Here is a 21,420-nt window from a genome sequence, read left to right on the forward strand (position 1 = left end):
AGTGATTTAAGATGTCCCTAAACTTAAGGCACTAAATGGTTTTCAAAAATATAATAATACTGTTGATCGGTGACAAATACTTATTTTAGGTATGCATTCTGTAAGACTAGGGTATAAAATTTAGGGTCATATAAATGATAGTGTGCCACATGTGATTAGTATACACTGATGCACAGGGCTTATTGACACATTTTTAAGGGGAGAGTTAAATGTTAAATTTAGAAATTAATTCTGGTGATGACAGCAGGAATGGAGTCATTTCAGCATGTTTTAAATTGACTGTTGGTATGGAATTCCTTTATAGAAAGAAATTCTCCGTTTGGCTGGGCTGGAGAAAACTCCATTTGGCTGGGGTGATTTTTAGAGCTTTGTCTTGGAGTGCAATGTGGCACTTGGAACCATACCAAGGAGTATGCTGATAAACTGTCTGTGTAGTTTTTCCATTTCCACTAAAAATTCCTTCCATTGTCGATCCTAAAAACAGAACAAAATTGCTTAACCAGTTTTGGCAGTATCTGTAGTTAATGTAACCTGAAAAATAGACTTGTCTTTAAGTAAGCTAATTTCGATACTGCATATACTTGGATCTTTTTTTTTGTTTGATTTTTATTATTTTTAAATAATTTCTCAGCAGTGAGAAGTTGATCCTTACAGTCCTATATTTTTAATAGTTTAACTTAAATCCTAGGATGTAGAGACCCTAGGAGCAGGGCAATTTTTTTTGTAAATAGAACCTTCAAAACAAAACAGCTCAAAGAACAAAGCAAACAACCTTTTGTCTCAGCCAAATAATTTGTCATTATCATTGTAATAATTTTAAATTTAGGAGCCACACTTAATTTTTTTATATTCTAACCACCTGATCATAATTTAGTTCAGAAATTGGCTTTTGTCTTGAGCCTTTTAAAGCATGGTCCTTTCCACAGTTTGAGATTGCTGTGAAAAGATCACTAGGGGGTAGGTGGGAGAGTTTGGCCTTCAGAGAAAATGGAAATATTTAGATTTTTTTCCTCTACCACTGTTTCTAGTCAACAGCACCAATATTTTCTTTGGTCCAGCTGAAATTCAGGTGGGGCATAGGACAGCATTCTAGGAGATCAGTGGCAGTTCTTTGTGCGTTGGCATACAAGTTTTTAGGACTCTGCTGAAGAATCTGTCCCACTAGACAAGTTGTCACTGGGTTGTGCCAGAATAACCCAGCTCAGTAATAGCAAAACTAATTGATGCAAGCTTGTGGAGAGGAAAGCTGAGCCTTGGAAGCCAGTGTCTTTAATCAGAACCTCATTTATTAACCTTTCAAGACCTGGGGAACATACGGTATCCCACCCACTTTTTATGTCTCTGGAGTTCTCTGGAAAGGAGGTAGCTTATTTAAACACATTTAGCCTCAAGGTGGGAGCATTTTGAAATGTGTGAAAATCAAGAAGCCTGAGTTGGAGCCTCATTTTTGTGTAGATTGAGCATTGTCTTGGGTGATACCTCCTGGATGTGTGGATTTTGTAAAATTTTGACAGGTTTGCCTTTATTTCTGTGAGCTAAGCCTCCTTATTATGTTTCCCAGTTACTATATTCTTGTGAGAATGTACTTATTGCAAGAATAAGCTTCATTCAGTCATAGTGGCCATTTTTTCCTTGATGCCGTTCTTTGTTTCCAGGCATTACTTACTGGTTCCCTGCTTTTCTAGCTTCTGCACGGTAAATAATGCCTTTGTAATAAGGAATAATGCATTGCAGGTACTTTTCAAGAGATTTGAACTCCTATAAGTTATTCTTACCTTGCATTCAATCTTAGGGTCCAATCATTGCTTCCACGTGTAGCAGGTGGAGTGCACAGCTGTGAGCAGTTCTGTAGGATTCTGGCAGCTGCTTCTGCTTCTTAGCTATTAGTACTGCTTTGGCTATAATGAAGAATGCATAGCAGTGGTAATTTTCCGGAGATTCAAATTCCTTTAGTTTTATTTATTTAGCCTGTAAGTACTGCTTTTGCAGTAAGGAAGAATACATTGTACCATGTTTTGAAAAGTTTCATCAAATAAAAAAATTAAAAGGATAAGAAAAAGGCAACTAGAATAAAATGTGTGTGCAGTTACTGCCAGGTGCCTTCATGCTTTACCTCATGTATTGCAAATTTTCAAGAAATAGAATTTAGAAATTATTTACAAACCTGATTTTATCATTGACTCTTTAATTTTTTTATTTGTATTGTGCTTTGTGGGTTTTTAAGCGAAAGTTTACAAATCAAGTCAGTCTCATGCAAAAATTTGTATACACCTTGCTATGTACTCCTAGCTGCTCTCCCCCTGATGAGACAGCACACTCCTTCTCTCCACCCTGTATTCCCTGTGTCCATTCAGCCAACTTCCACCCGCCTCTGCTGCCCACATAGTCTCATGGGTCTACTTGAGCCAAGAAGCTCACTCACCAGTATCATTTTCTATCTTATAGTCCAGTCCAATCCTGTCTGAAGAGTTAGCTTTGGGAATGGTTCCAGTCTTGGGCTAACAGAAGGTCTGGAGACCATGACCTCTGGGGTCCTTCTAGTCTCAGTCAGACCATTAAGTCTGGTATTTTAATGAGAATTTAAGGCCTGCATCCCATTGCTCTCCTGCTCGTCGGATTCTCTGTTGTGTTCCCTATCAGGGCAGCCATCTGTTGTAGCCGGGCACCATCTAGTTCTTCTGATCTCCGGCTGATGGAGTCTCTGGTTCATATGGTCCTTTCTGTCTCTTGGGCTCATAATTACTTTGTGTCTTTGGTGTTCTTCATTCTCCTTTGCTCAAGGTGGGTGACACCAATTGATGCATCTTAGATGGCCAGGTACTAGCCTTTAAGACTCCAGACGCCACTCACCAAAGTGGGATGCAGAATGTTTTCTTAATAGATTTTATTATGCCAATTGACCTAGATGTCCCCTGAAACCAAGATTTTATCCTTGACTCTTAATGGCAAGATTTACATCATTGAGTGTCCGCTAGGACATAGGTAATCCCAGATAATGGGTGTCGAAATCCATAACTCATAACAAAAATCCTGAATTGGCCTTTTAACCAGCATGCCTTCATTGGTTGAAAACACATAGTATCAACAAAAAAGTCAAAGGAGAGAACAACTGGGTCTTGAAAGGGTTGAATTAACTCAGCTACCTCTTAGAAGAACATCTGGCCTATCATTTCTTCATCTCTACCATACATTGTTAATTCATAACCTTTCCAAAGCTGGAAGATCATTGGAAGAAACACCTAGTTTATTGGGGTGATGAATTTGCCATCTTGTACTGCAGGGAGACAGTTTTGGTTTCCACATGCCTGTCTCAGTTATCTTCAACTGGAGGACTTCACCTCTATCACTGATAATAAGCCTGAGCTGTTTGGCTTTAGTTAATTTAGGTGCTCTGGACGGCACTGGGTTTTTTGGGTTATGCCTGTGCTTGTTCATTTATAGTACTGCCTGGTCTTGATTCTTAGTCTGAAATAAACAAGAAGAGACTGTCCATTTTGGATGAGTGCAGGAGTAGACAGCTTTGCCTTCTTAGCTTCCCATTACTGTTAACTTCAGTATGCAGACATATTGGGATGAGCTTCCAGTATCGTAGAGTGAAGTCACTTTTACAAATACAAGTAGTCCCCAACTTACAACAGGGTTTTGTTCTGACGACTCTTAAATTTTCGTCATTATTGCCTTTTATTATCAGTGTCTTTATGAGTCCGATCTTCGAGCGTCTGTGAGTGAACATCTGAGGATGGTGACATCAGCAGGTTATGTGCTGCAGCATTGTGTGTAGTACATGTCACTAACAATAAGATGTGCAAAGAAAACAGGTGGTTCCTAGGTACAGTTCAGGTAACTCGGATACAGCGTAAGTCGGGGACGACCTACATAGTCGGGAAAATGAATTTACCTTTTCAGAAAGTGAAGATTCCAGCTCATGACATTTCTCTTATTTTAAATAAAAGTTTTACATCACTGTGTTCTCTGTAATGACAGTCGGATAGGTTCTGTGCATCCTGTTCATGGACTAACATGAGCACTGGGTCTGATTCACGTCGGCCTGCATTTTCCATGCTCAACCTGAGGCTCCTTGTCATCCACAGGTGATGAAGGTGGAGAATCAGAACTTCTCGGAGAGGATCTTCCACTTGAACCTTCTGTCGCCAAAGCGGAAAGGAGTCATTTGATAGTGTGGCAAGTGATGTATGGCAGTGAGTGAGCCTGTAGGAAACAAATGAATGTGGGGAAGCCGTCTCTTCTGCATGGTTTATTTTTCCCTTTTCCCCTTTATTTAATGCTCTTTTTGTGAAATAAGTTTCACCACATGATGTGTGAGCATTTTTTCCCTGTTAACAAAATCTGTCCCACCATAACAATACAGGAGCTAGCTGCTTTACTGCACCAGTGTTATAGGCAGTTTCAGTATGTTATGAACAAATCAAAGAATGTTTACTCGCTGCAAACTGGTGAACTACAGAAAGCAATCCAGATGTGGCTTACTCTGCCATGGTCTAATGTCACTCACTTCGTTTGATGGGGCCACTTTTTAGCTGTCACTAATAATGAAATTAATGGAAAACACTTGATGAATTAAACTGTACCACTAAGTACAATAGCAAAGTTTTCCCCAGTGTATTAGGAAACTGACGCAAACTAATATCAGATGGTTTATCAGGATTTACCTAGATGTCTTGAGAGAGCTAAAAGCTAACTAAATGACGTTACCTTTCACTTTCAAATCTGACAAATCTTGTTTATATCGTATATAAAACTTTGTTTTCATCAGATTTGGGGGGGTTTTATATTAAAGAAATTAAGACGACACTATTTAAATAAAAGTTTCCTGTTTCTGACTTACTAGAGCTCGAAAGTCTATGAGGCCTGCTTCTCTGAATTTTTTTTTTTTTTTTTTCCTTGAGACTAGACTCATTTTCATACTGACATGTCTGGAAAGTTTATTATTTATAAAGCTTAGAAGTTCCTCCTCAGCACTGGGAGGATTTTTAAAAAGGAAATTGTGTTTCGTATTCCTCATGCCAGAGGATAGAGGTAGCTGGTTGAGTTTTTTTCCATGTGAAAATTCACCTGGTCACCAGCTGTTTCTGCACTGTTCTTACCTGTTAATAAGAGTAAGTAAAGATGTAGTGGTGATGGAGCCCAGCCTAACCACCTGAATGAGGGAAATGACTAGAAAAGGTATTTTTTCTGTTCTGTATAAAACTATAGAACAGCTAGTGCTTGGTATTTTGTATGTAGATAACACATTTAAGCTTTTGTGTCCTTTTGAGATTAAAATGCCATCTTCAAAAGGGAAAACTTTTTAAGGGATAAAAACAAAGATAAAGTAAAGCCTGACATTACATCTTTTTACTCACAATGCCCATTTAAAAAATAGATTAGAATCTAGTTTTAACTGATTTTCTTGTTTAATAAGTTTTTAAAAACACAATGCTGCAATTTTTTCCCTCTCAAGCTTCTTGCAAATGTGTGATTTACCATTTCTTATCCCTTACTTTAAGCAAAGCTAAATATAAATTTAAGTGCTATTTTTTTAAACAGAAACCTATAAAATAAAGCCCCTCCCCCTAATCATCAGAAAGATTACTTCAAAAAAAGAAAGAAAACAAATTGCCTAAGCATTCTTAAGTACCAGGGATTGTTTTTCTGGACTGTCATGCAAAGATATTTGTAAAAAGTCCATCAGTGACTTTTGTTCATATACATGCTTAGGCTAGAAAATACATGGGATTTAATGAGCTGGAGGAGGCCTTTGGTTCCATTTGGCCACATGTGTCTATAAGCACATTGTGTACACAATAAAACTATGGCCACTTGAAATGGCTAGGAGAAAAAACTCTTTTGGTGAAAGCTGCGTTGAAAAGATACTTTTTTTGCTACAGCTACTTAGTCATTTTTCTTCAGGGCACCAAAACTTAGACCACTTTTCCATAGCTCGTTTGCTGTGTTTTTATTTTAAGTCACAGGCATTTTTGGCAGTACCTTAAAAAGCATTATTAAACATGTATTCAAAATGTTGTATAAGTTCACAAGAGAGAGACACCAAAGTGTTTGGGAATTCTAATCCCAAGAAGTAAACATCCCAGAGTCAGACCCACTTGCTGTTGTTTCACCTTTTACATGTTTGTATGACCGAATGTAATTTGGGAAATGAGGAGTTAAAGATGAAAAATGCAAACACATTACAATTGTTGTAATTGTTCTTTTTAAACCTACTGGCTTTAATTTAAGGGATATAGGTGTGTAGTTATTTTATCTAAAGATGTCAGAGTATCTGTGGCCCTGTTATATCGTTTCAGGGACCGGAAGGGATTAAAACACCTGTACAGTTTTAACAGCTTGTACTTGTGTTTGTCATTTCAGTTAAATGTTTCCTTCATATTGCTTCAGCACCCCCTCACCCCCAAGAACGGGTTTATATTCTTGTATTGTTTACCTTGGTCAAGGTGGTAGCCTTTGGGGGAAGATGCCAAAATGTAAGCTTTTGCAAGCAGCAAAGGGGGTGTAAACTGCCTGGAGCTACCATGTCAGGGGCAGAGAAGAGGCTTGACTACCTAGGGTCGGTATCTCTGTGTAAAAAAATTTTTACTCTTATAGGAAGGAAGAAGGGATACCCAAGGATTCTCGTTTTGTTACACTTGGGTTATGTCTGAGGCTGACCCATACGAAATTGCCAATATTTGACTATTGCTGATCTACAAAAAAGGCAATATCATATGTGTCAACCCAATACTTACTGTAAATGCAGATTAAAATCCCTATGAGGCAGAAGGAGAATGTTCTCTACGAACTCAGTTTTGAGAGTGTTTTCTCTAACTCATGTGGATCTAAATTTTTAAAATAGGAATGAATCTCTTAATAGCTACAGCTGGTTGAGAATATAAAATATTTTGAGCACAAAATATGTAGCACATAACTTTTCAGGTTAAGTGCATTGCATAGAAGAGGTTAAAACGCAGTCTCTCAGCTGCTGTGTTGTTCGTTCTTGTAGAGATCTTCCTGTATTTGAGAATAGACCCTTTAACATAGGCTGCCTTAGTAAAAAAAAAAAAAAAAAAAACGAAACAAAAAATGTCTCATAATATTAACTGTTCTAAAGAATGTGTGTCTTGCAAATGCTGTGGAACTGAATATTTATTTCCTTGTGAGTATTATGATGGTTACCAAAGGACTCAACCAGACTTAGGGCTCTTCTTAACTGATCATGTTGAGAAAGGGACTCATTAGTCCCAGTTTGTAACATGGGAAAAGGAGGAAGAGAATTAAATGTGGAAATCCTACAAGCTTTTCTAACAGGGTTATGCTATATTGTAACACTAAATGTCTTTTTTTCTTTCTCTTAAAATAATTATTAATTTTTATTAATTTTGTCATACATTAATATTTGAATATATTTTAACCATTTATGTTCTAAATTTGTTTTTTGTCCTAGACATTTTATCCCGACTTTTACTTGCCTTTATAATCTGAAACATGGGTACTAGTGTCCCACTTGCTGTCTGTTAGAGGCCGAGGCTTCATTTCTATGAGCAAAAAGCTCACTTAGCAGTGTAGTTATTTCAGTATTTATTTCTATTATGGAATCCCTGGGGTTCAGAATGTAACTTTGTACATGAAATATATATAAATATGTATATGAAACATGTATGAGGTCGAGTGTGTTTTGTTTTTGCCTTTCACTAGGGGGCCTCAACTTGGTTCTTATTTGAAAGTCAACTAATCTCCCGTGTCAGACATGTTGCTTCTGAGGGCCAGGACTGTCGCCATTTGGCACTGGCTGAAGGCGAGCTGTGGAGAATACTCAGGAAGAACATGTCTACTTGGCTCACGTGTTCAAATGAGACGATTGGGCTTTCTAGAAATATGGAAGCTCTGAGTCACAGTCCACACATGATACTAAGACATACCATTTGTCAAATTACTCAGTAATAATAGGCAGGTTGTAATGTATGTTTTAATAACACAGTGTGCTTATTTGGGATCCAGTTGCTTGGGAGAGACTCTGAAAGGAAGGATGATTATAAGACTAATCATGTATAAGCACAGTGTGAATCCCTGTTCAGTGCAATGGTATTTAATTTAGTGTACATTGTTTTTGTCTACAAGAATTGTGGAGTTCTAACGTGATGGTAAAAGCAGCCCTGGTTGGCATGTTAATAGAACCATTCACTAGATGAAGGCATAGCCATCTGTCCAGTGAGGCAAATACTCTAGAGTACAGTGAATAGCCTGGCTCATTCCCAGACTTTACAGGACCTTACCCTATCTGCCCTTTGTTTTCTGGGGCCTGCCAAGTCATTGTTTTGGGAACTGATTAATTCTTTTGAGCCTCATTCAGTCATCTTCCTGATCTAGCCTGTCTAGTGTGAGGCAGGAGTAGCAGTGGAGGACAGGAACATCAATTTTAATTTTATCTGGGGAACAGGGCAGGAGCACCCCTCATAACTAGAACAGTAGCCTGCAGTTCCCCCTCCCCAGTGGTAGGACTGTCTTCCCAGCCTCAGTGGAGCAAAATTTGCTGAAGCCCCAAACTCTTCCTTAAACAGCCCCAGGCCTGCATGTCCAGTGTAGGTGTGAAAACCCGGCTATCCCAAAGAGCCCTGGACTTAATTTTCAGCAGCTGTCAGTTTGTTAGGGAAGCTCTATCAAGTTTTATAGTTAGGGGGTCTTCTCAGAATGCCTTAAATATTAGATAATTAATACAACTTAGTTTTAAATTCATTTTCTTTAGTGGTATAGTGGGAAAGAAGGCTGCAGACCTGGGCTCTGTCCAGGTTCTGCCCCTACAATGACCCTGAGCAAATCACTTTTACACAGCACACGCCTGAATCACCTACAGAGGCATAAAACTCTGTTTCAGACCTATTGAATTGAACTGTCTTTGCGAGGTCTGGACCCAGGCATCTGTACAGTGTCATAGGTAAGTGTGATGTGTACCTTAGAGTGAGGGATACTACTTTAATATCTTTGGACCTTAGGTCTCTCATTTGTTAAAGGAGGATGGTTTAGCCAGGTGACCTAAAAAATCCTGGCTCTAAATCTCTCTGGCCTATGCCCCTCATTCTGACATGGCTTGGCTTGTTGGCTATACAGAGTAGAATCACACCTGATTGCAGGCCCGGGGTTGCCCAATTCCCATGAAGCAGTTTTAGAAGGGCAGTTTACTTTTTAAACATCCAGATATCTGGTGGGTGGGATTTGATTTCTTAGCATTTCCAGCTTATCAAAATGACACTTTATAAAAAACACCAGATAGTTCACCTCCTTGCTTTTAGCCCCGAACAAGCAGAGCATCGACTTCCAGCCACAGACAAAGAGTGTTACAATTTGATTCGAGGCCTCAAGGAGAAGGGACAAATAAGCCCCAGCTCCATGATAGCTCTTTTCCCAGGGACAGGAACCTTGCTTAAAAGCTGCAGTTCTCAACCAGGCCAGGAGAGAGTGGCCAGAATCACTGGGGAGCATTTCTAGAATACACATTTCTTCCTTCTTCCTGTCATCTCAGAAGTATCAGACTCTGCTGGTGTATTTGGAAACCAGTTGCCCAGATGATGCTGATCCCCACAGTGAGCAGCTGTGAGAGAGGAACCCAGCTGCATTCACAACATCTGTTTTCCAGGAGCACAAGCCTCATTCATTCTCAGCTGGCTCTAAGCTGCACATGGTGACCCGCCGGCAGGCTCACCCCAGGTTTAACCCAGTACTCTTTCCTTTTTGGTTCACAGAGAAGGGAAGTTTGGGCTACTTTGAACGTACTGCTACATTAAAAGCTTAAAGGGACTATTTCATCTCCCATTGGTCTGCATTCACTTGGCAAGGCTCTTCTAGGATTTTTCATGTAAAAAAGCCATAACCCTTTAGTTGTTATCATGACTAACTTCTGTTTGTATGACATCTAGCACTTTTAAAAAAGTATTTACCCCATAAATTCACATGGGATCCACAGAGCGGCCTTCTGGGAGTGTATTATTATCCTCAGGTGATCCAGAGGCCTGGCCAGAGGAGGGGCCTTGCCCATTAGCAACCAGGTCTGACTGAGATGAGTGAAGGCTCAAGTTTCTAGTTGGAGGGTATAACCAGATTAACTCACCGCCACAAGGTGTTGGGGAAAGCACTAGACCTCAAGTCAGAAGATCTGGGTTTGAATCCTGGCTCTACCATTTCCTAATTTTGTGACCCTTCCCTAGTCACATAACTATTCAGTTCCTTAATGTAAAAAAAGAGAATAACATCTCCAAAGGGTTCTTGCCATGGCTAAGTGAAGTAATGTGCATGACAGCAACCAGCACACCACCTGCACCTGCCCCTAGGAGGCTCTCAATCGCAGACTTGTGAGGTTTATAGGTGTTAGGTATGTGGAGATGAGTTAGACACAGTTCCTACCCTCAAGAAGATTGGGCTAGCAGAGGGAAGTAGACATGGAAATGATGACGTGTAATCAAGTATTGTGGCTGTACGTGAAGGAGTAGTTGAACAGATGATACTGGTATAGTGTCTACCTTGGCTATTTTGTAATGTGATGAAAACAAGAGAAATACTGGCTGCAATACCTACTTAATGCAGAATATTCTTATTCCTAATCTGTTTATCAGTGTTTCAGACCTTGTCTGTCTGAAAAGAAGTAGAGGCATTTTTGGCCTAGTGGGTCTTTTTAGGGAATACTTTTCTTTGTCACCTGCTCTCTCATGAAAATTGAACACGTGATCTATATTCTCTTTTGCATTTAAGAGTTAATTTTATTCCTGTGCAGGCAACCTGAGGATGAGGAATATGCTGAAGCACAAAAGTAGTAATAATTTTGACACTTAAATGCTTTCATAACATATTTACTCAATATCTGTTGCTCATAATGCCTTATTAAAAGAAAGTCACGGGCACTGCATATAAACAGGTAGCAAACATACAGAACTAAATAGATTGTCAACATCGGATGCACAACAGGGTATGAAACGGTGACAAGGAGGGTTATACGCTTAAATGATTGAAAAGCTTAGCATTACCTCTTTCCCAAGCCAGAATGCAAATCTCCATCTGTTAAGATTTTTGCAGGCAGGTCAGGTACGAAGACACCCAAAGAGTGTGGAGTTTCAGAAACTCAAATTCCTCCTCCGTAGTATTGTAATAATGATATCTCATATAGAGAAGTGTTAAAGATTAAATGGGATAATATAAAGTACCATACGACAGTTAACAAATATTTGTATCCTTCCACCACTAAATAAGCCTTGATTTTTTACCATCTTTTTTTTCTCATCAAGCTTCTTTTCCCCAACCTTTGGCCCCAGACAGGAGAGTGGTTTCTTTGAGTTCCAAATCTGGGGGTGAATTTTCAGCAGTGATGCTCGTATTTGCCTAGCACTACATTTTGGACCTGCTTACGGGTCTGTGGAAGCAGGCTTTTATTGTGTAGGCCATTGACATTTCTGTCCTGGAGAGTTTACCTGGGTCTGTTGGTAAGGACTAGGATTGGGTGTGTTCTCGGAGGCATCTCAAGCACTGTCCTGAGGAACCTGACTTGGAGATGAGCAGAAACTGGGCAAAGATGCTTGTAAGGCCTTGAGACCCAGTCCTACGCTTCACCCAGTTGAGGGTTTGTCAGACCTTCCCATCCTATATTAAGGCTATGTTTCTGGAGTCCTACTTTAACAGCCCTTTCTTCTGAAGAACCCCATGGTGTGATATATGAGCCAGAAGTCTACATCTCAAAAACTAAGTCATGATAAAGAAAGCTTGATTCTAGCCTCTTCCCTGCCAGTGACCCAACAAAATCTCTCTGAGACCTCAGTTTCCCTTATCTATAAAAGAGGGACTTGGTTCAGATGAGCTCTAAGGATGCTACTTTGTGGGTGGGTCACCTTTGCTAATGCGTTATTAAAGAACTGGCTTCAGCAGCTGGACTAGCAGGCTTCATGCCCAGCTAGCTCCGAACATTCACAAACATACCCAGATCCTTAAAGGAGGGAAATTGCGTAGCCTGCGCCCCTTGGTACAGACTTTGTTTGACGCACCAGTTTATCCCTGAGGCATCAAGGAATCACTTGCCTGGATGGAAGGAAGGAATATGTCTTAGGAAGAGAGACACTGTTGTGTTCTCTGGGGCCAAAGGGAAAATCTTCTCCTTTTCCCTTGGGTATTCTTTTTTTCCTTCTTGAACCTAGGGGGAGGGATCGCCAAGAGTCCATTTTGGAACGGCATTTGAGCCTTCAGGAAGCTTCTCTAAGCACTCCCTAAGTCCCCTTCAGAGATGAAGCTTAATTAGGTAGGATCCTAGCTCCCCAATACCAACCCCCTCTCAGAGCAAGATAGCCAGTAGGAGTGCCTAAAACCAAAACACCAAATCCGTTGGCAACTCATAGCAACCCTAAGCCCAGGAAAGGGGAGATGAACTTGCTTCACAAGCTGCCTTGCTAGGGAGAGGCTGGGTACAACTCCCTTTTGAACACAAGGTGGCGCTATATTGGTATTTGCCTTCCACAGGTCAGCACCACAAAGACTGCCAGCCCCTCATTCCTCCATTTCATCTTCACTGGGCTGTCGACCCCAGCCAGGTAGTCCAGGCCACAGAGGATGCTTACTGAGGGTCAAGTTGTACAAATAAGGTAGACTAGTTCACTTTGGAAACCCTGGTGGTGTAGCAGTTAGGTGCCACGGCTACCAACCAAGAGGTCAGGAGTTTGAATCCACCAGGCGCTCCTTGGAAACTCTATGGGGGCAGTTCTACTCTGTTCTATAGGGTCGTTATGAGTCAGAATCGACTCGATGGCAGTGGGATTTTTTTTTTAGTTCACTTCACTAACAAGGAGGATGAGGCTCAGAGTGGCTCTTACCAAACAGCAGGAATCGGACTAGAACTTTTCGACTCTTAGTTCTCTTTCCACTAGGCTGCCTCTGGATTCTCAAAGCCCTGAGTTCTCCTTGCCCCTTTCAGTTCACTGGGGCCAGGGCAAACACCTTTTCTCATCCCCCACAAAGGCAGTCTACAGCCCAGGGGCCCAGATAGAGGGCAGGAGGTCCAGAGCCGGGATCACTGCAGACGTGAGTGGGGGTTGATATGGGTGAGAGAAACACTGACTCAACGGATAAAAGAATTTTTTAAAGCATCCACGCCACCAATTTCTGGTCTTTGAAGTTGCAGAGAAATGTCTGCTGCTGCCACCTCTGAACAATGCTAAAGGGAATGTCGTGGCATCAGCTTAGTGAGCTGTTTCGATAGAAACTTCATCCAAGGCCAATAATAAATAGGAGTTACATAACTGAGCGGGTCACAGCACTAACTAAGCTCTTTATAGGCCATCAATCCACATTTATTTCCTGGATTTTATAACCGCTGCTGAAAAGGAAAAAAAGGAGGGGGTGAGGATTAGGGGGAGAATACCTATGTGACTGGAATAAGCCTCCAAGTCCAAACAGCGGCTCTCACTGCATCCATCTCCAGTCTCCCACACCACACAGTACAGGCAGACACATGGCCTCATACCCCTGTCCTGAGCAGCTCTGAGTAGCCGTGTGCTTTAGGTTGGTCATTTTCTCTGTGGCCTTCAGTTTTCTGAGAAGGCTGGACTAGATGAGCCCTAGGATCCTCTAAACATGAGAAGCAAGAGTGGGGATTAAGGTGGTTATCCCCCCAGCCCCCATCACCAGTGTTAGGTGCAAGAAGCTGTTTGATCCTTTTGATGGAGGAGGGGGAAGAGCTTGAAGTCATCACATTGATGGGGGCTGGAAAGGCCCCCAGGAGGGAGATAGGGTGAGGCTGACTCCCCCCATCAACTCAGACACCTGACGTGGCACAGAGAGAAGGCTAGGGGGTCGAGTGGCAGACGTCGGTAGCATTCAGAGCCCAATGTGGGTGAAGATCAGGCCTGCCTTCTACAAAGGGAGTAGGCACAGGCCTGGGAGAAAGAAGCTCTCACAGCAGCGTTTGCCATCCTCAATCCTGGGGAGTTTACAGCCTGAAAGGGCTCAGGGCTGGCTGCGTCAGGGTGCTGGGGGGAGGAGGGTATGAATGCCCAAACTCCAGCTGACAGACCCGGACACAGCCTCCTTCTCGCACCACCTTGGGGTCAGGGTGATCCCGCTATCTTCTGGAAGCACCCAGTATTAAAGCTGGCTGACGAAGGGGAACCAGAACCAAACCCATTGTCATCCAGTGGATTTCGACTCCTAGCCACCCTATGGGCCTGGGAAAGAAGCTTAGGGGAGGGGAGGTTGTCAGGAGGTTTGAGGCATGGGCAGTGACAGGGAATTGGAAGGGAGTTGGGACATCAGAAGGCTCAGAGCCTCTGGGAGGAACCTTTAGTGAGCAGCAGTCAGACTCCCCGGCCCCTCTCCGTGTGGGCCTGGGCCCAGAACTTTCATCTTGGGATCATGCCTCGGGCAAGAAGCCAATCTGAGGCCCAGGCTGCCCCTCCCCCAGCCCCTGCAGGAGAAGACTGGCAGAAGGCAGGGACAGCCTGGGAAGGGACAGAGTCCTTATGTGAGGGAAGTAGCGGGGTGGGCAGCGCACAGGGACTGGAAGCAGAGGTAAGCTATAACAGAAAAGGTGAAAGTCAGGGGTCACATATCAGGAAAAAAAAATTCTCAATAAAGACAAAAATATTTCACCAGAGAAGAGAGAGTGGTGGCAGGAGGTGCCTCCTGCTCAGAGGACAGACCCTTTTGTTTGGCCCTTTTTATTTGTGCTCAGTCTGATGTCCTTTGGCCTCCTTTTTTGCTGATCCCCACTGCAGACCTTTGCCCCCACCCCCCCGCCCCCACCCCCCCCACCCCCACCCTTGCTGCTGCTTCCTTTTCAGAAACAGCTGCATGTCTGGGCTTGTCAGTAGAGTCAGCTGGGTTTCCAGAGATACTGCTGCAGAAAGGCTCCACCCCTTCCCCAGTCTGACACCATCACCAAGGTTTGGAAGATGATGTTGTCCTCCCTGCTGGACGGGTGGGCTAAACTGCGCCTGGACATGGGGATGTTTTCTAATTCTCCAGACTCAGTAAGTGAGCAGTGCCAGAAAGGGTCTCAGGGCCCCAGCTCTGCCCGGTGGCCTGACCCTCCCTCCCCCCTCCAATGGTAATCTGGTAATCAATTACTGTACACTTGAGTTGGATAAGCCAGCAAGGCAGAGTTCCAGGGGGCAGAGTGTGGGGATCCTGATTTGGGTACACCAGCCCCATCCCAGGGGAGGAGGTAGTGACTTATTTGGGGATGGTTTGGTAGAAAAAAAAAATTTTTTTTTTTTGGTAGAGGAGACACTTGCCCCCAAGGCTGCTGAGGCTGAAGGAGAACAAAGTTGATGAGCTGAGGTGAGGGGCAGAGAGGGCCTGCTGGATCCTTGACTTTGCTTCACATGACCTTCAAGGTTTTCTCCTTCATCCCCCTGCCTCTGCGCAGGACCACACCTAAACAAATCCTCTCTCCTACCTGGGTCTTAAGGCTGTATCTGAAAAGGGCTTGGAGATGATTTTGCCTCCCATTCTCTCCCCCTCCCTTCCCCTTCATAAGTGCAGGTGAAAGGGAGGTTGCCTCCGCCTGTAGGGGATCAGGTGGGATGTGCACATCAGAAATCTGATCAGACCAAGGCTTCAGAGAGATGGAAGTGATAAGTCCCAAGTTTCCTTCCAGCTCTTTTTCCTTGTTTAAAGGATTGATAAAGGAGCAAGGGACTATTCTAGAAACTCTCCCAGGCTGGCTGGGGCAGAAACAGCAGGATCATTTCAGAAAATTCTCATGTGCAGGTCAGAATATATGTCCCACTCTGCCCCTGCTAGCCAGTCCCAGGCTGAGGAAGGCCTTAGACAAGGACGGTGCCTTGCAGACATGGCACACTCACGATGTGCCAGGCATGGCCCTGGGCTCTTCACACATATCACCTGCCTTACTCCTCAGAGCAGCTGTGAGACAGGTATCTCCCCATTTGACAGATAACCCTTAGACCCAGGTTTCTCAGTGTAGGCATTACTGACATTTTTGGCTGGATCGTTCTTTGTTGTGGGGTCTGTCCAGTGCTTTGTAGGATGTTTAGTAGCACTTCTGGGCTCTGCCCACTAGATGCCAGTAGCACCCCCACCCAGTTGTGACAACAAAAAATCTCTCCAGACATTGCCAAATGTCCCCTAGGGGCAAAATGGCCCCGCTTGAACCCAGCCATGGGGCAGTTCTACTCTGTCCTATAGGGTCGCTATGAGTCAGAATCGACTCGAGGGCACTGGGTTGAACCCAGCTAGTACAAGATGGGCCGAGGTTTGAACCTGGACCATCTGATTCTAAACTGTCAGCCTGCTTTCCTTGCTGCTGCCTCTTTGGGGTAAAAGTCCCCTTTGAAAATGTGATGAAAGCTATGGTCCTCTTCCTAGAACAAGGCTCCCACCTTCAATGTCAAGCAGTGTATGGACCCCCCGAATGCTCATTCCTATAAAGCAAACTGAGTCAGCCTGCCCTCCTCCTGCTGATCCCCACTGCAGAAGTCACATGGGGCCTAGGGGTGCAGGAGCATGTGTTGGGAGAAGGATACGAGAACGGGGGTTGTTGAGGGAGGTGGCACCTGCCCTTTGCAGACATCTGACGTGTGGACACACCCCGTGTGCCCAGTAGCCTGAGGCAGGCCAGTGTGCTGAACTCACTCATCACCTTGCAGATGGGCACCCTGATTCACAGCTGGCGAGACGTGACCTGTAGTCGTCCCATCCCAGAAAATATTTGCCATGGCTCAGTGGCCTCAACAGTTACCCAGCCATGCCTGCCCCTGAAGGCAGGGGGATGGGTGATGAACTCGGGAGATGGCCTTCTTCAGGGCTCCAGAATCTGATGGCAGGGGAGGGGGAAGTGGGAGGTGGGGGGCATGGAGGAGCTTCAAGACCCCAGGAACTTGCACTTCCCCCACTCTGTAGATGGGAAGACGCCTGGAACTCAACACCAGCTGTCAGCTCTGGTTTCATTGTTTGTAAAATGGAGGAATTGGCCTGGATCATCTTTAATTCACACACACTGAGCATTCCTATGTGGTAGGGCCTGTGCATACATTCTATCATCTGATTCATGCAATGCCCTGTGACATCAGTACAATGACTGCTAGCCTCATTTTACAGCTGAGGAAGCTGAGACTCAGGTTAAGATCACACAGCCAGTAATGGGGGAGGCAGGTCACATGTCCAGGTCCCACCCGGCTGCATTGTGGGGGATAAGGGTAGTGAGGTGAAAGGCAGACGGGGGCAGTGGCAAGGCGCAGCAAGGAGAGGAATGGAAGAGTGACCAGGAGAGTAAGGATGGGCAGGGCCAGGCACCCCACCCAGTGTGGGGAGGGGTTGACCATGACTCTGAGGTTTGGTGCCTGGGGGCCAGGGAGGGTGGTAGTGCTATTAATAGAAATAGGGAAGTCAGGAGGAGGAGCAGGTTTAGGGCTGGAAGAGGATGAGTTCCTTCTTAGACATGTTGAAGCTGATTTGCTAACAGTGGGACATTCAGACTGAGATCCAGTTCAGTTAAGAGAAACCAGCAGATATACAAATACTTCAAGGCCAACAACTCCCCAGCCAAAATCAGATCCCCAAACTTTTCGCACTCCAGAGCTCCCCCAGCCACTGCCCTGGGCTGAGGCTGCCCAGAGAGAAGGGTTGGTGCTGTGTCTGCAGCAGCCCAGTGGAGGCCAAGTTCAGGTCCCACACTGGCCGCTGGGGGTCACCACGGGCGCACAGACCATGGTGCAGCTGCCAGGTGTGCCTGCCTAGGGTGGTTGTAGGGAGAGGGACGCAGTGACTTTTAGGGAGCCAGAGACCCCACTCTAAGGAGGGCAGGGTTTTCTTCAGCCTCTCTTAAGGGTTGGGAGGGAGGCTCGCAAGAGCTGCCCCCACCTTCGGCCCTGCCCCCACCCCCACCCCACCTCCCAGTCTCCCAGGCCTCTGGCAATGTTTCCCAGGAGTTTCTGATTAACCTTGAGTCACATTTTGTTGACCTTAGAACCAGGAGGAGGGAGAGGAGAGGAGCAAAGCCCCTTCCCCTGAACCTGCCTTAGGAACAGCCGGCTCTGGGGCCCAGCCTGGGGGACACGTGTCCAGGGCGCTGGGGCCCCACGACCTGGGGCAGGGGAGCCCGGGATCCCAGCTGTTACAAACCGCGTGTCTCCCCCTGACATTTGCGTCAGCAGCTCTGCCCTTTGACTTTTAATTCGCGGGAGTGGAGGGTGGAGGCAACCTTGGCAATCAGGGCCAATTATTCGCAATTCGAATCAACCAGCAGTTTATTGGGGTTTGGCCTGGCTTGCTGCCCTCCTCTCAGCTGCCCACACCTTCAGATTTATGGCCTTGGTCTCCTTCGGAAACCGGTAAGAACAGAGGGAAGGAGTGGTTCCGTCTGGGAGACACCACGGTTCTTTTCGGTCTCCTGATGAAGTTACGCCTATAAAAGTGCTTCGAGATTCCCAGATAGAGGCGGTGTCCCCACGCTCGGCCCAGCCCAGACCCTGCGCGCCCCTCGGGCTTGTGAGGACACTTCCGCGGGGCGGGGCCGGGTAAGGGGGCGCTCCGAAGCGATGGGGGTGGGGCAGGCTGTGCGGAGCTGGGGCTCCCCAGGCCCAGGTCCCGCAGACGGTGTCTGGTGTCCTCTATATTTGGCTGCAGCATTAACGACGTGCCTTCTTGGAGAGGCCAGCAGCCAGCAGACACATGGTGTTGCCTCCCAGGCCTGGACTATTTTGGAACCAGCCTTGGGGGGCTAAGGGAGGCAGAGGTGGGATTTAAGGGAACACTTCCTCCTGGATCTGGCTCAGAGATGAGGCTGAAGGTGTGTGGCACAGAGAACTGGCCCTGAGGCCTTTCTCAGAATCCCCCATACAGTTACTCAAATGTTCCTTCTGCTCAGGTTTCCTGGGGAGCCCTAACCCCTGGGGCCCCAGGAGCTGAACCTCGGCCTGAGCTCCAGCCTCCCTCCCCTGGGACGTTCCAGCTGAGCAGAAATCATCCCTCCACTGAAAACAACTCCTAGCACCCAGGTCAGGTTGAGAACATTGTAGGAACTAGCTCAATGATTTTCAGTGCTTCGAATTTCTCAGTCACTGACATTTCCAAAAAAACAATGTAGGACCTGACATGGTCACCAGTTTACTATTTTGCTGAGTTAAGGATGTTAAAAGGACATGTCGACAGAAAGGTCCCTTTGACCACACACACAACTGAATATACCTACGCTCGAACCAAAGGGCAGCTTTTCTAATTGAGTAGAGCCCTGGTGGTGCAACAGTTAATCGATCGGCTGCTAACCGAAAGGTTGGCAGTTTGAACCCACCCAGCACCTGATGCTCTCCTTCCACAAAGATTACAGCCTAGGAAAGAAACCCTGTGAGGCAGTTCTACTATGTCATATGGGGTCACTATGATGAGGAATCAACTCGATGGCACCCGGCAAAAGTAGGTCTACCTTTATGAAAACCTTACTATCTTGTCCTTATTTTTCTCGTTTTGCTGTGGGCAGATGAGAACAGGGCAACAGCTGGCACTGGGCACCCTGTCAAAGAACAGTGTTCCAGGAACTGCAGGTCCCTTCCATTCCTTTGCCTGGGCCCAAGGCCAAAGGCAGCTGGCCCTGCTCTGGCTGGGGGCCTCCTCCTCGGCACCTTATCTCCAACTGTCTCATGCACTGATCACTATTGCTACTTTACATCTTCGCCATCCCCCTCCCCCATATTTGCAGAGCACCGTGATGAGACATAGTCTTCACACAGCCCCAGACTGAAGATTTCAGTTTGGCCGCACATCTTGTCGGCCACACTGCTAACCGACTCACGCAGACCCCAGAGTCCACCCCTGGAGAAGTCACAGTCGCCCTGCACCTTTGGAAGAGCTGCTGCGTGCCCAGGTCTGGACGGGCGTCAGGCATTCCAGCACATGGGCCACATCCTGGCCATGAGATCTGAGACTAAGCCCAGAGCCTCCCTCCCTGAGCTTCTATAAAGTGGGCATATGAAGTCCTCATCACAGGGCTAATGTGAGGATTAAACAAGAGAATGTCTGTGAAAGGACTCTGTGACTGTAAAGCTTGTGCAGGGGTAGTTATTATGACAGTCATGAGAAACTAGTAAATGGATGAAGAAAGAACAGCCCAAAAGCTGGTCTTGGCTTCTAGGTGCAAGGACAGTACTCACACCCACCCCCAGGCCTGTGATCTCGGGGCCCCCTCCAGCCCCACAAAGGAGCCTGACCTCAGTGAGTCAGGGAGGCCTGGCCTGGACAAGGGATTCTGCCTAAATAGGACCTAGCCTGTTGCTGGTGCCCGGAGATAGGGTCTGACATTTAGTATAAAGACTTCTATTTACTTATAGGGAGCCCTTGTGGCACAGTGGTTAAGAGCTCAGCTACTAACCAAAAGGTCAGCAGTTCAAATCCACCAGGTGCTCCTTGAAAAACCTATAGGGCAGTTCTACTCTGTCCTATAAGGTTGCTATGAATCGAAATCGACTCGATGGCAACAGGTTTGGTTTACTTATGGTGGCTCCATTGTGTGGTTATTGATGACTAAAACCCAATTGTAGAGAATTGTGTGGAGGGACTCTCCAACAAGGAGCCCCTTTTGGATGGGATGAAGGTATGGAATCTGAGGATTCAGGGAAATCCCAGGGCCTAAACTTCAAGGCATTCACAGAGGAGTCATTTTTAAGGGCTACCCCTGACCACACCATTTCCCTGTGGGGCAGGCCCATTTTCCTGGTTCAGTTCCACCACTTACTCTAGCTGTATGGCTCCAGACACATCTATCTGCCTCTCTGAGCCTCAGTCCTCTCATCTGTAAAATAGGGATAAGAGTCCTTACCTCACAGAGTTACATGTGAAGGCCCCTGGAGGGTGCTCAGTCTGTGGGAGTTCCCCTGCCCACCTTCCCAGAAGGTTCTGGCATAACCACAGCCTCCACAAAGGAAAGCGAGGGATCCCAAAGAAATTGAGCCTCTGGCTGGGCTGCCTCTCCCCACCCAGAGTGGATCCCCAGCCCCTGCTCTGAAAAGGAGCCAAGAGAGCAGGTTTCCTCGCCCCAGCCAGGCTTCGGCTCCCCACCCCCTCAGCTGCTGGGCCAGTTGTCATGAAGTCATTGCCACCTTCCCTGGCCTGCCCTCCCCCTACCCCGTCCCCATGCTGACATCCCATTTGGCAAACAGGTTGGAAAAGCCGCTGACTCTTCCAGACCCCAAGTTCATTGACTGGCCAGAGCTGGCCAGTCACAGGCTGACCATGTGGGCAAAAGAGATTTGCAGAGTGAGGGAGAGGCCCCTCCAGAGCTTTCTTCCCTGCCTCAAGCCTACCTCCCCCCACCCCCCACCAAGACAGTCCTCCAAGACACACATACCTGGACCGACCCATGTGACCCATCCACCCCCTACACTTGCTATGCCACCATCCCCTTTACACCGCCACATTAATAGTCCTGCACACAATCCAATACACATG

At 45.7% G+C, this 21,420-nt stretch overlaps 1 protein-coding gene across 6 annotated transcripts in view; it reads left to right on the forward strand.

Moving 5' to 3' along the window:
- Positions 1-4,810, forward strand: part of SPAG9 (sperm associated antigen 9) — a 132,280-nt gene extending 127,470 nt beyond the window's left edge. For all 6 annotated transcript variants that reach the window (XM_049860711.1, XM_049860710.1, XM_049860712.1 and 3 more), the window contains one exon: positions 4,092-4,810. In XM_049860711.1, coding sequence (XP_049716668.1) covers positions 4,092-4,207 — 116 coding nt within the window. In that variant the 3' untranslated portion in view covers positions 4,208-4,810. The remainder of the gene's footprint in view (positions 1-4,091) is intronic.
- The last annotated feature ends 16,610 nt before the right edge of the window (positions 4,811-21,420 follow it).

The sequence above is a fragment of the Elephas maximus genome, chromosome 19 (assembly GCF_024166365.1).
Source record: "Elephas maximus indicus isolate mEleMax1 chromosome 19, mEleMax1 primary haplotype, whole genome shotgun sequence".
NCBI lineage: Eukaryota > Metazoa > Chordata > Mammalia > Proboscidea > Elephantidae > Elephas > Elephas maximus.